This window comes from Vulpes vulpes, chromosome 2, assembly GCF_048418805.1.
Source record: "Vulpes vulpes isolate BD-2025 chromosome 2, VulVul3, whole genome shotgun sequence".
Classification (NCBI taxonomy): Eukaryota; Metazoa; Chordata; class Mammalia; order Carnivora; family Canidae; genus Vulpes; species Vulpes vulpes.
In genome coordinates, this window is record NC_132781.1 from 7,632,381 (window position 1) to 7,657,333 (window position 24,953).

A 24,953-nucleotide genomic window follows, 5' to 3' on the forward strand; every position below is an offset into this window, starting at 1 on the left:
GAGGCCCGCCCCGCCCCCGCCCCGCAGGAGCTCCGGGTCGCCCCGCCCCGCTCGGGGCCCGCCTCTTCCTGGGGGCGGGGCTACCGGTCGGCGCGGCCGGGCTCGCGCCAGTGCGCAGGCGCGGGGGGGCGGTACCACGGCGGCCGCGACATGGGGGGGCGCGGAGCGGACGCCGGAAGTCGCGGCGGTACGGGTCCCACCGAGGGGTACTCGCCGCCGGCAGCGTCCACCCGCGCCGCGGCCAGAGCCAAGGCCCGAGGGGGTGGGCGTGGCGGCCGCCGCAGCACAGCCCCGTCGGTTCCCTCCGCTCGCGGCGCGGCCCCGCGTCGCTCCCCTCCACCGGCTGCCATGAGCGAGCGCCTCCGCCCCAGGTGAGACCGCGGGGGACCCCTTCCTCCCCGGGCCTGGGCGGGGGGCTGAGCCGAGGGGGCGCGCGGAGCGGGGGGCTCCGAGCAGGCCTGGGCGCTGCGACGGTGCCTCCGGGTGCCGTGCGGCCCGGGGAGGGGGCGGGGAGCGGGAGCCGGAGCAGGAGGCGGAGGAGGGATGCGCCGGGACCTGGGCCCCTGGGCCCCGGGGTGCGGAGGGGTCACTCGCCGGCCCCCCCCCCCGGGCCCTCCCTGCTCGGAGCGCGGCCTGAAGGGCCCCGGGGGAGAGGCAGCGGCCCTAAAGCTCCCCCGTCCTAAATATAGGAGGTGGGGGGATGGGAGGACGGAGCCCCCACAGGGCGTCCTGGCGGGGCCGGGGCGCGAGGCTGCCGCGTCCCCAAGGTCAGACGGGAGGGTTGGCTGTGACCCTGCAGCGGGGAGGGATGGGGAGGGCAGGTGCCCAGAGCGGCCCGCCTGGGCTCAGCAGGCGGGTTCTAAACTGTTGGGACGCGGAGCCGTTTGCCTCCGAGGGCGGGAGGGGAGGTAGGGCCGCGCCGCGCTGCTGCCCCGGTGTCCCCGTGCCCCCGTGCACCTGTGCCCCCGTGCACCTGTGCCCCCAGCCTGGCCTGGACCCCGGCCTCCCCCGGACCGACGGCGGCTGCCTCTGCTCGGCGCGCGCGGGTTTCTGGCTCATCCGCTGCCTTCTCCCTTGTAAGAAGGTAGGTGCGGGCGCCCCAGGTGAAGAGGAGCACCTCCACCTCCGCTTAGAGGAACCCCCTCGTCGTCGTGGGATCCCACGTCCCAACACCGCCCTTGTTCTGAGGAGGAACCCGAGTCCCCCTGGTCCGCGCCCGTCTTCCCAGGTTGCCCGCTCGTCTCCGTAAAGCCCGAGCGAGTCCAGGAGGGTCGCCTCCGCTAGGTTCTGCTGGTCTCCTCCTGGTGCTCCGTGTTGATTCATTGGCTCCGAATGTAGTTGGCAGAGTCTTCGCCCGGAGATCCTTCGCCGACCCCGGAGGATGGTTAATTCAGGGATGAGGATCCTGGGGAACATCCTGAGGTTTTATTTGGTCCAGTAGGGGAAAAACCTAGGGTCGCCCGTACTAATGCACTGGGTTATTGGATGATGGAGTCTCGGGTACGTAGTGAGTGGGGGCATGAAGGAGCCCGCTTGTTGGAGAAAAGAGCGGCCTAAATTTGAAATGAGAGGCCCAGTTAGGGACCTGGCGTTGGAATTAGGAACAGGAACCTTTGGCAGAGTGAGCCAGATGTACCTGCCGTTGTTTTCCTTCCCAAACCTGGTTGATCCTTCTGATAGTTTCCTGTGATGTCTCTGTATCTGAAAAAGCCTACAGATTTCCTGCAGAAAGATTTCTTTTACCCGCGGCTGGATAAGCAAATCTGAATGTGCTTTTTTATACCGGTAGCAGATGCCTTTTATCTAGCACACAAATAACCCCAGCGTGTTTATACTGGTAACATCATTGCTATAAAAGAAACCATGTGATTTGGACTGGGGCTTCTCACCTACTTTTTCACCCAGTGTTTCATGGAATATGACGGACCAGCTCTGCCAGCTGCGGCTGTCATCATATCTCCAAGTCAGTTCAGTTTTCTAGATCTGTTTTCTCGATTTTAAGATAAGGGGTTGATCTGAGATGGTGATTTTTCAGACTGTTCCAAAATATACTGGGATGGCCATAGAAGGGAAGATGTATGTCAAAGAAACCCCTACTTTAACCAAAAGAAGTTCTTTGTTTCTTTTATATATGAGTGTATATACATATATATGTGTGTGTGTGTATATATACATATATATATGTAATGTATATAAAAGAGTGTATACACGTCTATATATGTGTGTATATATGCATATACGTATATGTATACATATATACGTGTTGAGGGATTACCCCCCCCCCAGAAAAAGAAAGGGCTCTGTTGCTTTTTTTTTTTAAAGTTTGAAAAACACTAATGTGGATACTTTTAAAGATTTTTTCTATGCTTAGTTTCTAGGAGATGACAGGAAGATTGGAAAGAAATGAAATGATGGGTAGTGATGTAATCAGCCATCCTTAGAAGTAGCAGATGCTAAACAACAATCTGTAACTAGATGCCTGGGGAGAATATAATCAATTATATGGTGGCTGCTAAAATTATAACCTGGTCTGTTGCGTTAATATGGAAGGCTGTAATCTGACTTTGTGAGTAGGGTTGAACCTGCTATAATCTTGGCAGCTACTAACAATACTGTTGAAAGAATATTTCAAGGATGGAATCTGCAAAGAGCCTAGAAAAGGAGAGAGAACAGGAGGGCTCATTCTTAATCGAGTACTATCCAAAGGAGAGGGCCCCTGACAAGAGCTAATTTGGGTGCCCTGAGAAAGCAGCTGGGTATGAGGCAGGGGTATTTCATGGTACTTTCCCAGAAAGTTAGTTGGAATCTGAAAAACCAGCCCATCCTTTTTGTTCTTACACTTTGCCTGAGAACCTTCTTGACATTCCTTTTCTTGTCATTGGGAAGATATAGCCTGGATTATAAATGAGGACATTGGAAACTTTGGGTCAGGCTCATAAGCGGTTAGAGTAGCTCAGCAGCCCAGAGCACAGTCAGCTGCTGGCATATTGATAAGAGTTTGGAGGCCAGCATTCAGCGAGTTTCCCTGGGGTGTCAACTGGCCTCCTGTTGGACCTTGCTGTGTCACTGCTGCTCATCTCCAAAACAATTCTCTGGTCATATTATGATGAAAGTAGTAATTCCTTGGTTCAAATCTGTGGTAGTAGCACATCCATTTAAATGAGTATCAAACCTGCTTTTCACCTAGTTTTGAACCTCCAAATACTTCAAAGTAACGTGCAGTTAAGATCTAAAACCCTGGGAGAAAGGTTACAGAGCAGAAATGATGGTCCTAGAAACAGCCGAGTCTTAGAACGAGGCCAGTGGTATACCCTTTTGCAGCTTGGTTAATGCTTTATCAGAACCACACACTCCCAATTTATCACTCCAAGCCTCAACTGGATCTATACTCATTAATAAAGTTAGATGTATTCAGATTTCAGGAGTATTGCAGAATACAGGGAATTGAGCTCAGGGTGAGAACTTAAATTTTCTCTGGTATCAAGACTTTAACTCAGAACCTTAGGATCATGCACCTGCCGTAGTATGCCACACTGCTCCCAAAGAAAATGTACAGTTGTATAGATGATACTGTGCTCAAATTCAGCACTTTCCCCAAAGCTGTTTTTTCCTCTTGCTATAGAAATTTGAATCTTTTAAGGGTTTTCATTATAACAGGTTATGCTGCTTTGTATAAACTGGCCTCTTGCCAGTGCTATCCAGTGGCATTTTCTGCAGAGATGGGAATGCCCTGTATCTGTGCTGTCCAGTACAGTTGCCACTAGCTACCTGTGGCCTTTGAACACTGAAAATGTAGCTAGTGTGACTAAGGAACTGGATATTAAATTAAATGTAAATAAATAAGCTCACGTGGCTAGTGGCTACCATACTGGACAGCACAGTTGCAGGCAGCTTGCCTTCAAATGATGCCTTCTCTAGTTTATTTCTATTTTCTAGAGTCTTCTAGGGGCTTAGAAGTCCTTCAAGGAGCACTTTTTTTTTTTTTTTAAGATTTTATTTATTTATTCATGAGAGACAGAGAGAGAGAGAGAGGCAGAGACACAGGCAGAGGGAGAAGCGGGCTCCATGCAGGGAGCCTGACGTGAGACTCGATCCCAGGCCTCCAGGATCACACCCTGGGCTGAAGGCGGCGCTAAACCACTGAGCCACCGGGGCTGCCCCTTCAAGGAGCACTTCATTCTTGAATCAAGTATATACAGATTGTGTCTGTTGTCCATCTGTGGTAAATGTGTGGTTCTGTGGTAAATGTGTGGTTTTTCCTTAGACCTGAAGATTTTGAGCAGTGTGTGCTGTAAACTCAAAGTAACAATCTGGTGAAATGACATACAATACGTGCGTGCATGGTGACGGTGTAGAGTAACAAGAGTTAATGTGTCCCCAGAGCAGCCTTTCCAATGATGGAAGAGTGATCTAATACGTGAGAGGGCATTGAGCTTTTGTTGCATGTAGTAATTGGGGGAAAATCAGGGATGAAAGAAAACTGCAGATTAGAGACCCCTGGACCTCTGATGATACTGCTGGGGTACCTGGGCAGAGGCAGCCACTCCTGTCTTACATACTGTCATATGGAAGGCGGTCAGATGAAATAACCTGAAATTGTGATTTCAGGAAATGCAGAGGGAAGATAACCTTAATGAGGTGGAATTTGGAAGCTTAGTCATTAGCATCACCCTGTACTTATTTATTCCCAGTAGGCATTTAAAGTTGCCAAGCTTCTTTTTAGAAGTCAGTTGTACTAATTTAAGCTCGCCCCTACTGCTGCTATTTTATATTTTCAGTCTTTGTGGCCAGCGATGCTGTACTTCCAACTTTTTACCTATTGGGATAGCATATGATGAGTTGTGTTTTATCAGGCAAGAGGGCAAATTTGTTGTTATGATTTACAATTTCAGGTGTCCAGAGGATCAATTATTGGATTTTTTCTTCTTCTTGTGATTTAATTTCAGGAAAAGGAGAAGGAATGGCAATGAAGAAGACCACCATCTTCCCCCGCAGACCAAAAGGAGTAGTAGAAACCCTGTCTTTCATGATTCCTGGGATACAGAGGTAGGAAGTGTGGTCAGAGTCTCTGTTGTTTTCATTGACTTGAGCTAAATAACCCAGTTTCTTTGTGTACTTAAAATTATTCTTCGAATAAATGAAACTGATCTTACTTGATTGCAGTGGTTTTAACTTTTTTTTGAGTCATGGCCCCTTTGAGGAAGCTGTGTACCTTTTCCCCAGCGAAGCGGTATATCTCTGCACATATTAGTACATACACACAGCCCAGAATTTGTTAGAAGTTTGATGGACTTTGGGAAGTTCATCTTTGAGCTGTCTAGTTGAATTTCAGAAACCCAGCTATTTTCTAATAGTTTATGAGCCATTAATTATTCTTAAGACAAGTATATTTTGTTGCTTTCATTTATATGTCTTTTATGAGAAGCTACATAAATGTTCAGAATAGATTATGTATACACAAAATCCTATTTTTTTTAAGCGTTACTACTTTTTTATCATGTTGTTCTAACATGTTGCAGGGTGGAGGGGAGCTAGTAGGGAGAGGGGGAAACAGCTCCTGATATTTTGGCTTCCTGAAAAGAGAGCTTTGGCAGAGTTTCTGTGCCCGCTCTAGGGACTGCCCTACAGAGGAAGGAGGCTAACATTTAAATGACACCTCCGATCATTTACATACCGGAAAATTGTGACCCTTAACACCTTGTCACCCCGACTGAGAAGCTCCTCGCTGGCAGAGATCCCTGAGCCATATAATTTAAAGCAGAACTCTGTGTATCACAGAAACTCAGCATATCACAGTTTTTGCACAACCAAAATAATTTGTATTTTAATTAATTCTTGGTAATAGGATTTGACCTATATCCAGTCTTTACCGGAAATCCAAAGTTACCCTCCCCCCCCCACAAGGGGGAAGAAATCCGTTAACTCTCACATAGGTCATACTCATGAATCTGTTATGTGGGACGGTTAATGAACAAGCACAGATTCGATCCTTCTGTGTGGAGACTTGAGTTTCTGTAACTCCTATCCCCCTTTTAACAATCGCAGGGAAAAACAAGGCTTTTTCCCTTTTTCTTGTGTTGTAAAAATGATTAATAGAAAAGCAATTGAGCTTTTGTTTAATGTGACAATTGGAGGATGAAAGAAAAGCAGAGATTAGAGGCTTCCATGAGCATCCAGTGATGAAACTGTGACAGTAATTGAGTTTCCATTATTCTTTTAGATTATAAGTCTATTAGAAGAGCGTTCAGTGATTATTTTCTCTGTATCAGTATTTCTTTACTTGTGTCTGCAAATCCTGCTAAGTGATGTTTATATTAGTTCAGAGGTACAGCCGGTCTAACTTTTTGTATTGATCATTCACCCTCTGTTTATGTCGTGATGCCTGGGAACAGGATTATAAATTGTCATTTAAAAAAAATTAGACACTTCTGATATCTTATTTTCAGTAAGACTCTTAGTAGTTTTGTTTTAATTGCCGTTTATAGAAAATGATCTTTACTCCCTTTCTAAAACCTGTGCATTGGTATCACAGAAGCAAACAATGTATTGTTAACTTCTTGGTTCATGTGTCTTGTTCTTACTTGTTCAAAGAAATGGAGTGGCTAAACCACTCTGTAATCATTAGTCTGAAAGATGGACTAGCTTGCCTTTGTTATACTTAACAGGCAGTGCAGGCACTTTTTATTTGTCTTGGTAATCTGAATTTACTGGTAGACCCCGCCTGGATGGTTATGACCATCCCATTCAGCCCTGCTGACTGACTGGTTACCAGCGCTCTGAATGTGTGGCCTCTTGTGCTCTGCTTCTCCAGGGGTGGAGTTAACAAGTAATGAGGCCAGGTCAACCGAGGGCGGGCTAGGGAAGCAAAAAGCAGAGGAAAAACTTTTAAAATGGGAAGTTAAGCCCTTAGTAATTGAATCCTCACCACTGGAATAGGTTGTCATGTTTATAGCACAAAACTATTAAGTTTAGGGGGCAGTTGACTGCTTTTTGACAATTGGGTATGAAAAGGAAAATAATAAAATGACTCATGGCAGTCATGTAATTTATGTAATCGAATGTTAATTTATGTAATCGAATGTTAATGAAAATGTTATTTTTTAATTCTAAATTAGGGCCAATGAGGTGAGTTTCCTAAAGCCTAACTCAGTGAAGAGAAACTGTTTCTTGTGTCTTTCCTGAAATACTTAAGTCATTTTAGAATTCTTTTGCATGTGCCTTGAAGAACTTTTGTTCGGGAGAAGTTTGCTTTAAATCTGAGATAATTAAGGTTGCCTTTTTTTTTTTTTTTTTTTATAATTTCCAAAAGTTATATTTTTCTCCTAACTGTAATAATACTGCCACATACCAGGAAATTAAGTGTGTAAGGTGTTTGAATTATGTATGCCACAAGTAAATCACAATTATCTATAAAATGGAAATAGTAAATATCTCTTCCTAGATACCACGAAGGTGAAGAATATGAACTGACTTGGCAGATGAGTTATATAAAGAGAAACTTTTAATCTACTTGTGCATTTTCTTCCTGTTATTTTTGTAGGTGGTACTATCTCTCCTTTTCAGGTGGGAAAACTGGAGCATAGAAAAGTAAAGTGGTTTGCCTAAAGATGCACAACTAATTAGAGGCAGGGTTGGTGAGCCCAGAGCTTGGCTGGTGAGCTCTCTGCTCTTGACCATGGTATGTGCCGTCTCCCAGAATACAGGCCGGAAGTTCTGAGAGATTTTGCTAAATATATCCAGAGGCAGCCAGGTCCTAGACTTCTCTCAAATCATAGGAGCAGAGAAAAAGAATTTTCTTGCTCCTGTAGCTGGAAAATATTTTTTCCAAATAAATGCTATGATACAGTATTAGCTTGAAAGCAATTTTAGATCTCCAGCTAGAAAAAGGGAAGAAATTGGGGTCTAAGGTTATTTTCAAAACTTTAATTGGTGTTTGAAACAAAGGCCTTAAATTTTAACTCCAATGACTTAGATTTAATGATTTGTGAGCCTTAGGATACTATTTTAAAGTTGAGATATAATTTACTGGTATGGGAACAAACTTTTTTGTAACACCAGGCTAGATGAATCGTGGTAGTTAACAGGTAAGTCAGGCTCATTTTTCTCTTCATTGAGCAAAAAGTGAAATCATTTATCAATCTGTGTCTTCCTATTGGGTCTTGCACAAAGGCACATTCCTGATCTTGGACAGTTATTTGGACGGGTAAAAACTAGCTGGATTTAACTTTAATTTGTTCTCTAGGGGTGGCCTTATTGGTTTGAATTTTATCTCAATTTGTAGTAGAGGAATGCTCTTTGCTTTAAGCTTTAATATTTTTATTTTTAATTTTATTGGTTCATGAGACACAGAGAAGCAGAGACATAGGCAGAGGGAGAAGCAGGCTCCATGCAGGGAGCCCGATGTGGGACTTGATCTGGGTCTCTGGGATCACACCCTGAGCCAAAGGCAGAGCCACCCAGGCGTCCCTCAGCTTTAATATTTTAATCTACAAATTACCTTAGATGTTTCCACGGAAATGTGGCTTTGGTTACATAGGTGAATGCCTTAAAAAAGGTGCTGCTACCTGGGTAAATAAAAGCAGAACATTTTTTAAATGCAGAGGCCTCAGTTTGGAGGGTTGTTTTTGAAAGATACTTAACCTACCAAGACCATTAAAATTTTTCAGATCACTACAAAGTAACAAGGAAAGAGAAAACACAGAGAACAAACAAGTGGCTTGACCTTAGCAGCCTCTGCCCTTTATTCCCCCCCTCCTCTTTTGGGTCTCTACTGGAAGGGGAAAGTTTTCATGTTTAACCCCAAAATCTTAAGGGGGTATTCTTAGTGTGAGTGCAGAGACCTGACTGAAAAATAACAACCAGGGGGACCCATGTGTCATTACAATCAGGGTTCTCTAGACCCATTTGTCTTAACTGATAAGAATTAGCTGAATATTAGGTGGTTTTTTTTAATAGTGTGGATTTAGATGACAATGGGAATGGTTAATATAATTTTTCTAAAAGTATCTTAAGGCTCTTAGTTTTTGCCCTTTCTCATCTTCAGTCTGTTGGGAGGGTAGGAGGTACATCCCAAGGGACAGAAGTGTTTTTGGTGAAACTGTTAGGGTGTGTGTTGTGTTTAAAAACCTTGTAGCAAATGAACTCTGAAATTAACTTCTAAAACAGTCTGTTCAAAGTAGAGGAACGGGCCTTTCCAAAATTAGTCTGATTTTTAGCATACGTTTTAAGAAACTTTGCTCGGGCGTAAGTCCCTGAAGTGTGAGTAATACATTGCTTCAGCCCACAGCATAAAAAGCTGCACCAGGCAGTTTCTTACTGACACTGAATGTTAAGTTTGTTAAGTAACGAGTATATGTACACACGTGTTTTTCTACAGGTTAGGACTATTTTTGGCCTGTTGAAATTTAAATAAAATGAAGGGATAGTAGAGCAGTCTAGGTAGGAAGGAACTTAACATTGTGTGGTCCTACTTCATCTTGTAAGGGAAACTGAGACACCGAAAGGATAGGCTCTTTACTCAGGGATGCAGAAGAGCAACCACCTGCACTGTCTTTCCTTGCACAGTTAGAAAGTGGTTTTAATTAGCCCACGGAATTCATTTGGAATCTTACCGCCTCGCTGATAATAGCAGACTTGGAGCTTTCTTAAATCATTGGGCACTTTGGAAGCACAGAACTTTCCGTTAGATGCTCTGACAGACTTGGCAGGGATCATCTCTTGCACGTACTCCAAACTCTACAGTGGACTTAGAAGGCACTTCATCATGACCCCAGGAAGGGCGTGTGTGCGATGAGCCAGAGTTGTTTGGTCTCTTGAGGCTCATGTAAATGGAAAAGCACCAGTGAATGGGGGAGATGGAGGCGATGAGAAGCTGGGATTTTAAAGAAAATCAAATACGCTGCCAGTCTGCTTTTCCAATTAAGAAGAGAAAGTGTGCAGCCCTAGGTAATAAATAGACACATATTCTGGTTCTCCTTTTATGAAGCAGAGGGACTCCGTAATTAATATTCCTGCCTGGAGGGCCTTCTAAAGATCATTAGCATGAGTGGTCTTTAGAGTTGTTTTGTTTCTACCATGGGCATCACATCCCGGGCTGTCTCTTAAACTGACTTCGCCCCCTGGGAAGATGGAGCTGGGTGGAGGGGAGGCCGAGCTGAGGGGCCGAGAGTTCTTGACCTCTGCTCTAGAATTTCGGTCCTGTGGGGACGGAGAACCTGAGCTCCCTAGCATGCCTTGCCTCAGGGTCAGGATTTATATAACACACGCTCTTCCTTCTGCTGCGGGAGGTGCCCCTCTGCCTTCTGTGTCGGCTCTATTTCCTGGCGAGGCCCCTCAGCGCCCCCCCAGTATGCCTCCCTTCTCTCTCCACCCTGCCCGTGCTCCGGCTTTCTTCCTCTTCCCCAGTGGCTGGATGGCGCTGTTCCATCTGTCTTCCCTCCTCCGCTCCTTCCCTCTGGACCCCAGTTTCCTTCCCAACACCCCTGAACCGTTCCTCAAGGCTCACCGGTGCTCTTTGCATTCAGCAGACGCGTACTGAGCACCTAGTACTTTGCCAGCTCGGTTGTCTCCCCTTGGCCTGTGATGCACCCCTTTGATCGACATTGCCTGCCGCAGGCCTCCCGCGGGCCTGCTCTCCTGCTCGAGGCGCAGAACCCTCTTCCTGCGTGGAGATCTGAGCAGGTCTTCTGTGCAGACTTCAGGGCACTTGGTCATCGAGCCATACCCGCTCATGGATAGTTCATCTGACCGACTGCTGGAGTGGCCCGCCACGGCCCGCCCTTAGCTTTACCTCCCCAAACACTCCTTCCTCCTGGTTTTGCTCTCCTTGTGCTCCCAGTTTGTCACATCCCGCTTGCTGAAACTCTTCCTCAATCTTCTAGGCCCAGTTCAAGCACATTTCATCTTAAGGGAGGCTCTCCTAGTTCTTTGAGCTCCTGGTGCTAGCTTCCTGTCACCAGAGTAGCAGTGATGGCATGATCGTGATCCGTGGCTGTATCGCCACCATATTCTTGGCCAAGCCCCCAGCACATTCTCGTTGAATTCATCCTAGTCAAGATGCCATCTTGTACACAGCAGGCACATGAGCATTTGTGTGGACAGAATAATCTGCGTACTCGGGCCAGGTTTTCCAGAGCCATCTGGGGCACTGGCATGTGCACTTTTTAAAAAAAAAAGCCCACAGGTGATTCCTGAATAGACTGACCTGTGGTGGTTCTCGGTCCTGCCCTGACATCTGCGCTTGGAGACTTCATAAGCGCTTAAGCTAACCAGGTGTCCTCGTTTTGCACGCACTTCTCCCCTGGGTTGTGATTTGCCTTGCCTTGGCTTGTCTAGAGGGATCCTGTTGGTCGGAATCGGCATAAATGTAACTTTATTGTGCTTGTACACATGGATGTGCGAGGGGTTTTTATTTCATGGAGCGTGACCTTATCTCTTTTGGTTTGTAATATAAATCTGTCCTGCAAGTACCTGGTTCGGATGTCAGCACGAAGCCTAAACTGAAAATTCAGAGGAAAGAGGTAGAGCTCTGCAACTGCCCACTGGGACAGTGTGTGCTGAGTGGTCTCCTGAGGTGCAGGGGATGGGGTTTGAGGACTCTTTCTTAGTCCCAAAGTCTGATAAAGGAATTCTTAAGAACGATATTAGTAACAAGGTAAAACTTGTCTTAGTTTAGCAGTTGTAATTTTGAAACTGTACTGTAAAGGAGCGCCCTCTCCCAAGCAGTTTGGCTCCACGGAGTGGGGAAAATACGATTTCTTTTTTTATCTCAGGTTTTTTGGTTTTACTCATAAAACGATTGTCTTCTGTGCAGATCTTAAAACGTTGACAGAGACTTATTTCTTAGTCTTAGGGTTGGGAGGAAATAATGGTTTTCCTTTGTCCTATAAAGTAGACCTGGGTGACAGTGTTCATATCTAGTACAGTAACTTCCCCATTTTTTTTGACCCTGTCCCATAGAAATGTTTTGTGACCCAGCACATACCAAATGTATTCATGAGCAATAAAACAAGGTTCTCAGTACAGTTACCCTTTTCAGTGTTCTGCTGTTGTTTTTTTTTTTTTTTTTAATGCTGGCTGCTGATGGGTTTCCCCTTCAGTTTCAAAACCCCTGGTTCATCCCTAGAGGGTGAGATACTCCTGAAAGCCTCCCTGGTGGTGAGAAGACTTTGTTGCAGGTGGCAGAAGATAGAAACCAAAACATCTTTGAAAGGTGTTTTGCTTTTACCTTTGAGGACAGCAGTACGTAGGTAATAACATTTTGTAAATGTGAAAAGAAGAGATGAGGCGTGTTTACCCTGATTCCTGGATTCTAGATAGACTCTTTTTATTAGTTTATAGGTAGCATTGGTCTGCTCAATGCAAGTAAATGTAACTGTGAAGGAGTTTCAGAGGCTGTTACAGGAGGCAAATAGTTTTCTGCAGATCCCACTGACAGTATCAATATGGTTTTTAAGTCTCGGTCTTGAGGTCAGAAGTACCTGAAGATCTCTCACTGTTTGGTAGCAATGTTCTTTATTCTCTTAATTGTGAAGCAGTTTTCTTTCCACAGAAATCTTTTTTTTGTGGAAGCTAATGGAAGGTCCAAATTCTAAATATTCTGGCACATATATCCTTCTAGACTGTTTTTGGCGTACATATATGTCTGTCTACACTAAAGAAAAACATTTAAAAAAAGCAGCTGGCATACTGTACATGTAGTTTTGTAACCTGTAAAAAAATGTTGAAGACTTCTTTCTCGGTGTGTATATATGCATTATCATTATTGTTAGTAGCTGAGTAGAATTTCATTGTTAACAATTATAATTCACAGAGTCTAGTTTATATACACGTTACGATAGAACTCGTTTCCCTATTGTTAGATATGTAGGTGGCTCACACTTATTTTGCTGTTAAAAACAAAGCCACATTAAACATTCGTGGACCTGTCTTTATAAAGTTGGTATAAACCACGTCTTTACATGAGGTTTTTAAAATGAACTAGAAATCACAGATGTCTTTTCACGGTATTGTACAGAAATCTCTTCAAACCTGTTTATTTTGAAGAACTTTAACCTTTTCTCAGAATAGTGTCACCTTTGCTATTATAGTGTGAAATAAAATTTGAGATGGAAACTTGACTTCCTAGAAACTGATTCTAGTTCTTGCCTTAATTTTCAGACAGTACCTGTAACGAAAAACAGTACAGAAAACAGACTAAGAGGAAACAAAGTGTTCTGCGCGGTGGGTTTCTTACCTAGTGTAGTAGCTGACTCATTAACTATTCACATTACTGGGTGCAGGAGAGCTGCACATCTGGGCTGTTACCTTCTAGGTTACAAGAGGCTTTTGTGGAGAAGTTTTTGGTTTTGAGTTATATTTGACTTAAGTCTTTAAGTACTTTTTTTTTTTTTTTTTAAGATTATTTATTTACCTGAGAGAGAATGAGCCTGGGGGAGGGGAGTGGGAGAGGAAAAGGGAGAAGCAGACTCCCCATTGAGCAGGCTAGATCCCAGGACTCTGGGATCAGGACCTGAGCCAAAGGCAGCCGCTTAACTGACTGAGCCATCCAGGTGCCCCAGTCTTTGCTGCTGCAGCTAACTCTGCCATCTGACTCCATTCAGCCCGTTATAATGCTTTTCATGTTTGTGGGGGTTTTTTTTGCAGAAAGACAGATTGTCTCTTACCGTCTGTGGGCAATGGGATATGTGACCTGTTAAGTAGCTCCAGATGACATATGGACCATGATGATCCTTCCTTTAAGTCTTATTAAGAATGGATATCCTTCATGGACATTGCTTTCTTGGCTGTTTGTTATGTTTCTGTACATATCATTAGGTACAACTTTTGATCAAAAATGGATAAGCTAGTATTTTAAAAATCACTTTTAAATGATCTATCTGGAAACATTAATACATTTATTTTTATTTTTTAAAGATTTTATTTATTCATGAGAGACAGAGAGAGAGGGAGGGAGGGAGGGAAGGAGGGAGGCAGAGACACAGGCAGAGGGAGAAGCAGGCTCCACGCAGGGAACCTGATGTGGGACTCGATCCTGGGACTCCAGGATCACACCCTGAGCCAAAAGCAGACACTTAACCGCTGAGCTACCCAGGTGTCCCTATATATTTATTTTTATAGCAAAAATACAGAATAACCACATTGCAAGAATGTTCTAGTGTAGGGTAGGAAAAAAAAAAAAGAAGCAACTGTAATCCCTCCATTTTAACACGACTACTATGGCTAGTTCTTTTCCAGTCTTTTTTTCTTACATGTAATTTTACGTCGTTGTATGCAGACTTTCCAAAACCAATGTCTTTGTGTAAGGAAGGGTGTGTGAATTAGATAGATCCAAGGGCTAAGTTAAGAAAAGTGTACGCCAGATCATCAATTACTAGAACTTTAACTTTTCTCATGGATTGATTCTTTGTACGGTATTGGATTGAGTTGTGAATGGAGGAAGGGTACTGCTAATCATGTATTTGAAATACAATACTTAAATGGTAAAATACCAAAATTCTTAAATAAGATTCTTACCATTGCCTTCCCTTTTGGGAACCCTAGTTCTTAGGGATTTCTGCGTAGCTTCTTAAGACAACTAAGACACCAAATCATATTTGTTACATTAAAAAAATTAGGCACACACATTTATCAAACTGTAAAATTGCTAGTGTAACTTTATAAGAAGTATGTTGTAGTCTTTCAAGATAAGTGTTCTGCATTCAGAGAATACCATTTTGTGTCCATGAGATAACGAAATTGTCAGACTTTTTAAAACTTTTGCCCAAGAAGCTGTTTTATCTGTTTTTTTTTTTTAAAGATTTTATTTATGAGACACGCACAGAGAGAGAGAGAGAGGCAGAGACTCAGGGACACAGGCAGAGAAGCAGGCTCCATGCAGGAAGCCCGATGTGGGACTCGATCCCCGGTCTCCAGGATGAGGCCCTGGGTTGAAGGCAGCGCTAAACCACTGAGCCACCTGGGCTGCCCCTGTTTTATGTGTTAATGACACTTATGCCCTATACCAGGGATGAATACTTTCCCTTGGAGGCTGAGAACTTCCTCCTTGATTAGTTGGAGATTATTGGGATGAATGATGAAAGCAGGTAGAGAAGATGTGGAAAGGAATGAAGATGTAGTTGAGGGGCTTTGGGGTCAGGCCTGCACTTGATATGGACCCTGCCGCTTCCTGGGGATGTGATGGGGATCATAATCCCATGCAACCTCACTTGGCAGTCAGGACAGAACGAAATACCTTAGGTGAAAGCTCCACTGTATGTTTTGATGCTGGTACTCCTCAATCCAAATAGGAAGAATGCTCTTACATGGGGTATTATGAATGAGACCACAGCGACGTTCTTAAGAAACCCAGCAGCCTAACGGTGGTCCTGTTTTGTTTTTCCTTCCAGTCTTCAAGCAGTGATAGTGGTGGGAGCAGCAGCAGCAGCAGCAGCAGCATCAACAGCCCGGACAGGGCAGGCGGGCCGGAGAGCAGCTTGAACCACATGGCTGCTGGGTCCGGCCCTCACACCCCTCAGCCTGTTCCCGAGCAGTCCGCACTGTGCCAAGGCCCTTACTTCCACATCAACCAGACCCTGAAGGAGGCCCACTTTCATAGCCTACAGCACCGAGGACGGCCTCCAACATGATGTGCCGGCAGTTTCTTGCCTTCTGTGAAGGGACAGCGCTGTGCAGATTTGATATTTCAACTTATGATGTTTTAAAAAATTGCACAAAAATATGCCTGTTGGCTTTTCAGTCTATATTTGAAATAACAGGTTAACAGGCAGTTGTTTACTTGTGGTTTTGCTGCACTATTGCAATTTCAAAGGGGCTTTGAAGCAATTTTTTATAGGATTCTTTTGAGGGTGGGTATCGAATCCATGTCAAGGTAATGGTATGAGGAAATCTCATCTGCGTGTTGAATCCATAGTTTGTCCAGTTCAGATTGATTTCCAAATCTGTCAATTAGAAATTCTACTTTATGTATAAAAAGGCCTTTTAAAAATGCGGGATCTTCAATTTTTTAAATTCAATAAACTAGTGAAGAGTATCTAGTTTCCATGAAAAAAACCTAAGTTGTTTTCCAAAATATAGAAAGCTTGATTCAGTCTTGCACTGAACTTAATTGCCATACTACCTCTTAGTATGTAGATGTCCTGTTGAAAGTACTCTCTCCTCCGTAACAGGAGAACAATCAGATCCAAGTTAGACTGTGTCAGTGAAGCAGCCTTGCTAATAACCGTCTTCTCTCTTTGTTATATATTTGTATCTCCAGAGAGAATGTCTTTCAGACTTGTATACCCAGCTCACTTCCGCTACCGTTATTCCTCCAAAGCCTCCATCTCAGACTTAGGAAACACGGCACAGTTCTGACAGTCAAGTACGTAATGACCTTTTGTCTCACTCACAGACTTGTTTTACCAGCAGCTTCCGAAATCTCGCTGGGAACCCACCTTGGGGTTCAAGAATTAAGGCGCTGAGGAATGCTGACTGTGAGCTATCTGAACTGCTGTCTCACATCACAAGTATTGTGAAACTGTTGGACAAGGATTCACTGTATACTTAAAGTAGTCCCTGACAGTAATGGGTGGGGGGGGGTGGGGGGAGCCATGTTTCCACTGCTGCAACTGGAAAGACTGGTGTGGGTTAGAAACAAACAAGCAGAGACACCGGTAGAAGAAATGACGTAGTATTTATTTAGAGAGAGACGGATACGTTCCCATGTTATTTAGTCATACTAGAGAGCCAACCTAGCTTGAATAATGAAGGCGTAGATGCGTCTTCTTCCTCACTGACCAGCTGTCTGAACAAGGAGCCAGGATGCGTTGGGTCACCTGCTCGGGAGAGTGCCGGGGGGACAACCTGCCATGCATGTAGAGGAAAGTGCCTTAGAGTCTACCCAAATCCTCCTGCCTGCTCACACCCTCCACTCCACTTGGAGTCCACACAGCACACACAAGCAGATCTGAGAAGCACGGATAGCTCTAGTCAGGGGACTTTGCTCTGTGGAGACCAGCAAAGGATCTAGGGGACAAAATGAGATCTGATGTGATAGAACTAACATCTGAAGATAAGGACTATCGTAGGAAAAGGGTAAACACAGGGACCTCCTTTCCGTGGTCTGAGCCTTTACTATAGACAGAACTTACAGGTTGGTTACTTGTAGGAGATCGAGAGTTCTGGGGCAAGTGCCAGCTCAGGTCCCAGCTTTCAGAGGGGAGGGCTTGGGCTTTTCACTACCGCCTCCCAAGTGTTAACAGCCAGATGTTTAAGGAGAATTTTGGTCTTACTGGGTTTGATGGCACGGAAGGTGGAAAGGACACGTTGCTAATATTTTTGTCCAGCAAGAAAGCAACAGAACTAAATGCCAGAAGAAGACAAGCTGTTTGGGCTCAAACACACGTGTACACAACACAATTCAGAAATACCCAGGAGGACTCCTGCGGGCTTAATGGATGGCAGTCTACTGAAACAAAATGTGTATTAAGAAGAAAATGTCAAACTTGAGAAGCAAATTCCCTTTTATTTCCCACCCCAACTGCAAGAAATGGAAGATGAAACCACCACCAGAACAAAAGTTCTTTCCAAATAAGTACAGTCGTAGTACTACTGGGTTAGCGGTTAACTTCTTTCACCCTACAAACAAATCATCTCCATCCTGTCCTGCTTTGTTTTCTACAGCGTTGGCAGCCTGAGATGACGTTTCTATTATGAGGCTATTAATAACGTAAATGGGCATCTTTTAAAACTTCTCGCAGCTCAAGCTAGTGAAACCTTGTACTTCTATATTGCGCCGCCATTAAAAGCAGCATTAGTGCATTTTGTCATTCAGTTCTTTATCGATTATTTGAAGGGGAGTGAATCAGGTGGTTTGGCGGGAGACGGGGATAGGATCGATGGGGGTGAACCCCCGGCTCTCTGCACTAACCTGGGCTTTTGTTTCCATACTTCTGCTGGTTGATTTGGCCTTTCGGGTACTTGTCATGCTCAGTGGAAGAAGTCCAAACCTCCAAGACAAGATGCAGAATTTCAGGGGCATGAACAGGAAGTATCAGATAGGCCTCAGCAAAAGCATTTTGGTATCATTACCTGATCTGACTCGATGCCAGGGGCAGTATATTATGGGGTTCTTGGGAGTTGAATGTGCAGCTCCTGGGAGTGAAATGATTCTCTGTCCCAGTGACCAATCCAAATAGAACCTGACAGACAGGAAATGGGGGACAGTAACAGGCTAGGTTTGTCCCTGTCTAGCGAAAAGAGAAAATCACTTCTCTTGCTAGTAATCAAGCTCTACTTTATTTCTCACCATCCTTTTGGGGAATGTTGCTTGCAGTGTGTTCATGCTTCAAAATTTCCTTTGTCATTGCCCCCAGGTCAGAATCTGAGTCACATCACTTTTATTTTATTCCCGAGGCCTTGATAAAACCTTAGTAATCCTTATCTACAACTGTAGAGGGGTGAGATCACGGTTGCCTCTGCAGTGAGACTTTATCTAATCCTCTTTCAGCCCTTACTACTATGGTGAGCTATTTATGTCCCCCCTGCTCCTGACACTGCCCCCAGGATTACCAAGTGCTGGAGCCTATAGCTCTGCACACAAACTGAGCATGTTTCTCACGTGACTTACAGAAGTTCGTTGCACTAGGCGATTAAGGTTGCTGTTGAGGTGTGGTGTGAAAACATCCAGGTCAAACGGGTCAATGAGTGCTTCCAGATAGTCAGCCACTTTCTCAATTCTGAAAAGAGGATTATGATTAGTCTCCACGCTTTTTAGGTCAAAAACCAACCTTACGGCATTTCAGTGCTAAAGAAACTCCGTATTTGGATTTATTCTTAATTCCTGGCTTGGTACCACTTGTCACTGCCCATCGTGCTTAAGTAATCAAGAGCTTTAGCCTGCTAAGATGTCGGAGTGAAGTCCATTCCTTCCTCATGTTGTTAGGGACAGTGCCAGAGGCTCAAATTATACCCAGGAGTTGGTAGGCTGACTCACAAGAGAGAGGATTGAGATTCCACCTACCACACTCCACCACGGCATTTATCCAGCAGGTGGCCACTATTGATCGAGCTGGTAATATGAGCACTTCCTGGTTAAAGCTAACCGCTAACACACAAGGAGAGGCTGTTTTGTGGCTTTCTGGAAGAGGGGCTGTGTGTGCTTGGGGGAGGCAGCACGGGGCAGAGCCTAGGTGGGTTGAGCATACCTGGAGTCCTGTTTGCTGCGGCCACTTTTCACCTCCTCAGTCCTGGCTGTCAGAACAATGTTGAGATAACGCAGATCATAAAGCAGTTGCAGGGCCCGATTCTGGGTCATCGGGAAGGCACCTTCTTTCTGTAAATGAATTTCCCATCCACACCCTTGAAGGGAGGTGATTTGTAACAGGAACAAAATCAACAACTTTATGCTCTGAGTTACAGCTTGTTGCTTCAGAAGCAGCAGCTTTGTATACTCATGAAGGGCGGTTTGATGTCACAATGACAAAAAGATCGGGTTATACTCAAAACTTTGTCTTAAACCAAACTTAAAAACCTTACAATAGAGGCCTCGGGTGCTAGACTGCCCTTTTTAGAAGAAAAAAGCTCAAGTGAAGGAGAGGCATTCTGAGCAGCTCAGGAGAGGAGACTTCCTCTAATTCTTTCCCAAATCCAGAGTTGGTTCCCATCTTAAAGATGTCACTAATGAAACGGGAACATCCAAGGGCAGAACACTTTGGGAAAGGGGTGAGGGGAGTGGAGGGCTGGGAGGCAGGAGCTCCCTTAGGTAAGTGCCTGTGTGCCACACACTGCACTGGGCATGGTCCACCCCCCACCCCGCCCAAGCAGTTCTCCAAGTGACCACACTTGACCCTGGAGAAACTGAGACAGCTTCACGTTATGCCCAAAGCCACAGCATGCTCGTGGTAGTGCTGGGGTGGGACACCAGGCCTTCTCCCCTTCCCGTGCAACTGCCTTTTAGTGCAGACCTACTCGATCCTTGAGAAGGGGCAGGATGACCTCGCAGGGCGGGAAGCCTACCGATTAGCCTGCACTGAGTATAGACACTTGGAATCCTCTATGGGAACTGCCCAAACCCAAGGGAAAAAAACTCAGGTTTTTCTGTTTTTAGTGGGGAAAAAATTCAAACACCTACCTTCACATGTTTTTCTTCTGCAAGTTTCTCATAGGCAGCCACCACTTGGACCATACAGCTTTTCAGCATTTCTTGCAGTGTCACTTTTGGCAAAGCGTGACCTCCAACCCGATTAATTTCCTGGCAAAGGCTAAACAGGAAGGACTGGACGTACCAGGATGGCTAAAAGAACAAAGGAAGGTTGAGTCACCAACTTGTGCCAGTTGAATGAGACGTTGTAAAAGTGGGTCCACTTCTCCTTACTAGGCTCATGCACCAGGACCTGGACCTCCCCAGGCAGGCCCCCACAGCAGTCCAGTTAACAGAAGTGACCACTGCCATCACTGGTTCAGTGGCTGGGGGTGACCTGGCAGGTGACACTGTGCTCTATGCTTTTGTCACTTTGGGGTGAGCAACTCTCCAGTGAGCAGAGGCCGGGTTACACAAGGCAATAATCACTAGCTGACTTCTTGAACAGTCCACTACCTACTTGGCCCTGTGTCTACTCTACCCCCACGGTAGAAAATCATGAATTTGGCTTTTGGCTCTTCCTCAGAAGCTGTGTATTGGCTGATTTTCTCACCTCTTTCCTCTCTGCAGTGGGCTATCTGGTCTGGTCCAGCCCCTGGGCACTCTGATGGGTGCATCTGCTCACCTGTATAGGGAGTCGGATTGTGGATGTGACGCTGCTGCCAGACTCCGCTTCCTCTTGAATTTCTAGTTCATCCCAGCTGGTGGCTGTGGCCAGGACTGAGCCAGCATCATCTAAAAGTAACGACTGGGTGAATCCATGAGCCAAAACCTGGTAATAAAAGGCAAATATCCAGTAGGCCACTTAGCTTCTTTATAGAGGGTTTCAAACTGCCTGAGTAATCTTGAGCCAAGATTCTGCTGCGTGGGTCATGTGCGGGGTAGCAAGTGGAAATGTCATCTTCCTGGACCAATGACATACGTCAGCAATGGGACTTTTGTGGTCACTACCTTATAATGTCAGGGCCACCCCTAAAGGCACCGGGGGAGACCATAGGGAATATGCCATTCAGGTGGAAGAGCAGGAAAGCTAGACCCCTGTCCAGGGAGGTCTTTCATTCTTATCTGGTGGAAGGACAAAACCCCAGAGTTTCTGTCTGTAAGATCTAGGCTAAACCTTTGAATGGAAAAATTTTTACATTTGTGCTATCTCCTTATCACAGAAAAATGAAGGTAATTGCACGAAATAAGAACTGTTATTCCCTTACTATGAAAAGACCTCCCTGAGGTTGGCCAGCCTGGAACATGGCAGAAGGGAGACAGAACGGGGACTGCCCCGTGAGCTCGGGAAGACCACGTGTACTGTCCCTCACCTTCACAACTGCTGAGCTCCAGACGCGGTAGCCCATCACGCTCTGCTGGAGGAGGAGCTCCTTAACTTCCTGCCACTTGGCCTGCATAGGAATTACTTCCCGCGTTTTCCCCTTTCCCTGTTTTTTCAGAGCCCTAGGATCCCTTGCTGGTTTCTCAGAGCTCCCTGACCTTCCCAAGATGCACTGCTTCAGATGGGGACATAGTTCTCCCAGTGACTGGCAGAGTCTGGCCATGAAAAGGACCGCATGCAACTTGACACCGTTGAGGACATCCTGCTGCCCTTGCACAACCTGTTCGATGCTTTGCAGCTCTGCCTGGATGCAGTCTGTGATGTACTTGATGCACACCATGGAGTGAGTCTGCAGCATCTCCTGCACTGTCCCGGCATCTGCGTACCTGTCAAAGGCACAGCTCTTGGCCTGCCCGGGGAAGACATCTTTGGGCAGGGGTGAGTCATCAGAGGGAAGGTAAGCCAGGAGATCATCCAGTTTCACCTTCAGTTTAGAATCGAGGGCAGAGCAGAAGTTCTGGACACAAGGGCTAATGGCCTGTGCTTTCATGGAGAGCCCACTGCTGGCAAACTGCCCCCGGTGCGCTACGCTAACCCAGGCAGCATCAGGAGGCAGGTCGTGGGGGCTCTCGGACCAGAGGAAGAGAGACATGTTGTGCTCAAAGTGGATGTGCTTATTTGAAGTGGAGTTGCTGGTGGTGTTCTCAAGCTCCTGCAGGGCTGAAATGAGGAGTTCCTTGGAGCTAGTGGAGATGGAGTCAAAGCCTTCTTTTGTCAGAGTCTGAAAGAAAGCAAGAGAAGAATTCCAGTCACGACTCCTGTCAGGAAGTCTCAAGGCAACAGCACCCAGTGGCAGTCCACCCTAGCACTCTGCACGTTTTGCAGCATGCTCAAGAAGTTGACAGAGAACAGAGTCATCACTGATGGCCAGGGACACGTTCCTGACCACCTGACAGAGACCTGGTCTCTTTCTGCATCAGAGCCAGGATCTCTGTTCATGTCTATGGCTTGCTATCCCGAAAAGCCATCCCTGAGTCTGTGAGCTGAGAGAGTACACTCAGGAAGGAACAGAAGTCCATCCAGTCAAAAGATCATACCAGGATTGGCCAGAAAACAACTGGACTATGTGATCTCCTCACCTGTAATCGGTCAAGGAACAGCTGCTGCATCAAATCCTCCCAGAACAAGAGCGGCTTCTCTAGAAGCCGCTGACATATCACATCCCAGCTGTGATTGGTGGATTCATTGGTAAGTAATTCCCACATAGCATCTCGGATACCTGCAAGACCTTTCATGCTCTTCACATACAAAAGCAGGTTGGTGATCCCATTTTTAATGTCTTCATTACACCTGCAAAAAAATCATTTTTCTTAGGCCTTATTAAAATTCATGGTTTTCACATGTTTATTAGGAAAAACAGTAGGACTCCATATGAAAAACTCTTACCTGGGTCCCAATATAAACATTTATCTCTCTGAGTGTTTTTTTTTTTAAGATTTTATTTATTCATCAAAGATAGAGAGAGGCAGAGACATAGGCAGAGGGAAAAGCAGGCTCCCTGAGGGGGGCCTGATGCAGGACTTGATCCTAGGACCTTGAGATCATGACCTGAACCGAAGGCAGACGCTCAGCCACTGAGCCACCCAGGTGCCCCATCTCAGTATGTATAAATATATATAAACACAGCATTTCTGCCTAGATTTGGGGGCGGGGTCCCTACCCTTACCTCCCTGAAGGAACTATTTGGAAGGAAGTTTAGAGTCTCCTAAAACGGCTTCAAAACCCACCGGTTTAAATAAAAGTTTAGGAGTGACAAAACTCTTACATAGAATTTTAAATCCCATAGGTTATATTTAAAAGGCAATTCCCTCTTGGTTCTCCCACAATGGGGGCTACCCACCACGAAGGCAGTGACCAGTGGCTGAAGGAATGACTAGCATGACCCAGCAGGCAGCAGGCAGAGCATTATCCAGAAGATCAGGCCTCTCCCTCATTCCTCAGTGGCCTCATTGGCCCTTGTGTGGCTACACAGGTGGTCCCTGCCAGCCTCAGGAAAGTTCTGGCTACTTACATGTGGATCCATTTCTGCAGGGTGTCTTTCAGGTATTCCTGGCTGATGGGCTGCGCGAGTGTTCGGAGAGCTGGCTGGAACTGGACGATGGATGCTGGCAGGTATTTGAACCAGCTGCAGAGCTTCATCTCCTCTTGTAGAACGCCAGCGCCCTTTCCTAAGAGAAGGCCAAGTGACAAGTAATTGGGGCCATCCTTTGGATGTCATATTAAAAAGGACTGAGAGACAACTTCCAAAAATCATCTCGTATTCTCCTAGGCAGGTCAGACTGGACATCTGAAGTAGAGGGAAAAGGAAAGTAGAGGATGTACGCTCATCTGGGTGCTGGCAGCTTCCTGCCAACTCTGGGCACCATATTGGTTGAGAAGGTGAAAGACAGGGAGGGAGAGGATGGGGCGGGGCAGGGGGAGAAAGTATTACTAAGCACCGTGCTGCTCTTCAGGCTGTAAAAGCGGAACTTAAATTGTCACAAAGAGAAGATGATAGTTTCCCTTTCTTCACCATCCTCTGACCAACAGCTAAGGAACAGCTGTTCCAACCTGGAACAGCTAAGGAAACAATGGAAGACCACTCATCCTAATCGGTGAGTTGTAGCTCTTCAGAGGTGACTTCCCAAGGACACAGGCATCTGTGGGGTGACTCGGGGGAAGCCCCTGCATGGTATTCTGTGCGTGAACCCTCCAGAGCTTGAAACACAGGGGTCTTTCTAAGGTCCCTTGTACTTGTTGTTCAGAGTCACAACAAATGAGCCCGTACTCACCTTTCATAAAGGGGGTAAAGCATTAAGTGGAAGCACCTAGAGGGAAGCCAGGGCATAAGGAAGAGGCACCCTAGTTGGAAGATAAAGTAACACCAAGAAAGACTACGTAACACACACACACCTTCTCTGAAAATGACCACGTGGCTGTCCCCACATTCTTCTTGTTTCCCTTCTATCTTTGGCTGTGTCGCCTCCACCCGACCTAAGTCCTGGCGTCCTCTGTTATCCTCTCTCCTTCCTGATGACATCACCCATCCCCACAGCTTGACACAATAGCCCTATGCACAGATGTGAGTCCAGCCAGCCCTCTTACTCCTCTGTTCTGGAACCACAGTCACCTGCCCACTCCACATTCCCGTTCCAAGGGCTCAATCGTCTCCAAAGCAATATTTTCAAGAGTGAACTCACTGTCAGCCCTTTCAAACCAGTTCATTTTCTAGTAAACTTGGACACCCTCTTTCCACACTCTCCACAGCCAATCCACCAAATCCCCTGCTAAACAGATGTCCAAGTTGTCCAATTAGTCCCCATCGTCTGCCACCTAAGTCATGATGACAGCCTTCCCAGTGAGCTCTCAGCATCCATTCCAGACTCCGTGGAGATCCACTGCCACATAAAAGCAAACTGCATTTAATTCCAGTTAGAATAAATGCTATCAAATAAAAGTATGGGAACACAT

General features: G+C 45.7%; 2 protein-coding genes and 1 long non-coding RNA gene across 5 annotated transcripts in view; 2 read left to right on the top strand and 1 right to left on the bottom strand.

Moving 5' to 3' along the window:
- VCF1 (VCP nuclear cofactor family member 1) lies at nucleotides 1-17,799 on the top strand. The gene is made up of 3 exons (XM_072746728.1): nucleotides 1-371; nucleotides 4,947-5,046; nucleotides 15,387-17,799. The coding sequence occupies exons 1-3, from the start codon at nucleotides 151-153 to the stop codon at nucleotides 15,624-15,626; spliced, it is 561 nt and encodes a 186-aa protein (XP_072602829.1). The 5' UTR covers nucleotides 1-150; the 3' UTR covers nucleotides 15,627-17,799.
- Nucleotides 16,654-24,953, bottom strand: part of COG1 (component of oligomeric golgi complex 1) — a 13,032-nt gene continuing 4,732 nt past the window's right edge. The window contains exons 5-15 of one of the 3 annotated variants that reach the window (XM_072746720.1): nucleotides 23,515-23,671; nucleotides 22,583-22,793; nucleotides 21,433-22,224; nucleotides 20,745-20,891; nucleotides 20,111-20,272; nucleotides 19,185-19,312; nucleotides 18,608-18,716; nucleotides 18,070-18,179; nucleotides 17,909-17,987; nucleotides 17,409-17,443; nucleotides 16,654-16,842 (exon numbers count right to left, since the gene is read on the bottom strand). In XM_072746720.1, the coding sequence (XP_072602821.1) occupies nucleotides 17,429-17,443; nucleotides 17,909-17,987; nucleotides 18,070-18,179; nucleotides 18,608-18,716; nucleotides 19,185-19,312; nucleotides 20,111-20,272; nucleotides 20,745-20,891; nucleotides 21,433-22,224; nucleotides 22,583-22,793; nucleotides 23,515-23,671 (1,910 nt within the window). In that variant the 3' untranslated portion in view covers nucleotides 16,654-16,842; nucleotides 17,409-17,428. Of the gene's footprint in view, nucleotides 17,444-17,908; nucleotides 17,988-18,069; nucleotides 18,180-18,607; nucleotides 18,717-19,184; nucleotides 19,313-20,110; nucleotides 20,273-20,744; nucleotides 20,892-21,432; nucleotides 22,225-22,582; nucleotides 22,794-23,514; nucleotides 23,672-24,953 lie in introns of all 3 variants that reach the window. The other 2 variants (XM_072746718.1, XM_072746719.1) reach the window with 2 other exon arrangements.
- LOC140597690 (uncharacterized) overlaps nucleotides 23,671-24,953 on the top strand; it is a 4,309-nt gene continuing 3,026 nt past the window's right edge. The window contains exon 1 of the long non-coding RNA XR_011999537.1: nucleotides 23,671-24,097. This is a non-coding gene — a long non-coding RNA (uncharacterized lncRNA). The remainder of the gene's footprint in view (nucleotides 24,098-24,953) is intronic.

Bases quoted from the DNA above. Each gene is read 5' to 3' on its own strand.
- VCF1 (XM_072746728.1), top strand. From the start codon at position 151: ATGGGGGGGCGCGGAGCGGACGCCGGAAGTCGCGGCGGTACGGGTCCC. The intron at 372-4,946 runs GTGAGACCGCGG...ATTTAATTTCAG, and splicing joins AGCGAGCGCCTCCGCCCCAG to GAAAAGGAGAAGGAATGGCA. The intron at 5,047-15,386 runs GTAGGAAGTGTG...TTTTCCTTCCAG, and splicing joins ATGATTCCTGGGATACAGAG to TCTTCAAGCAGTGATAGTGG.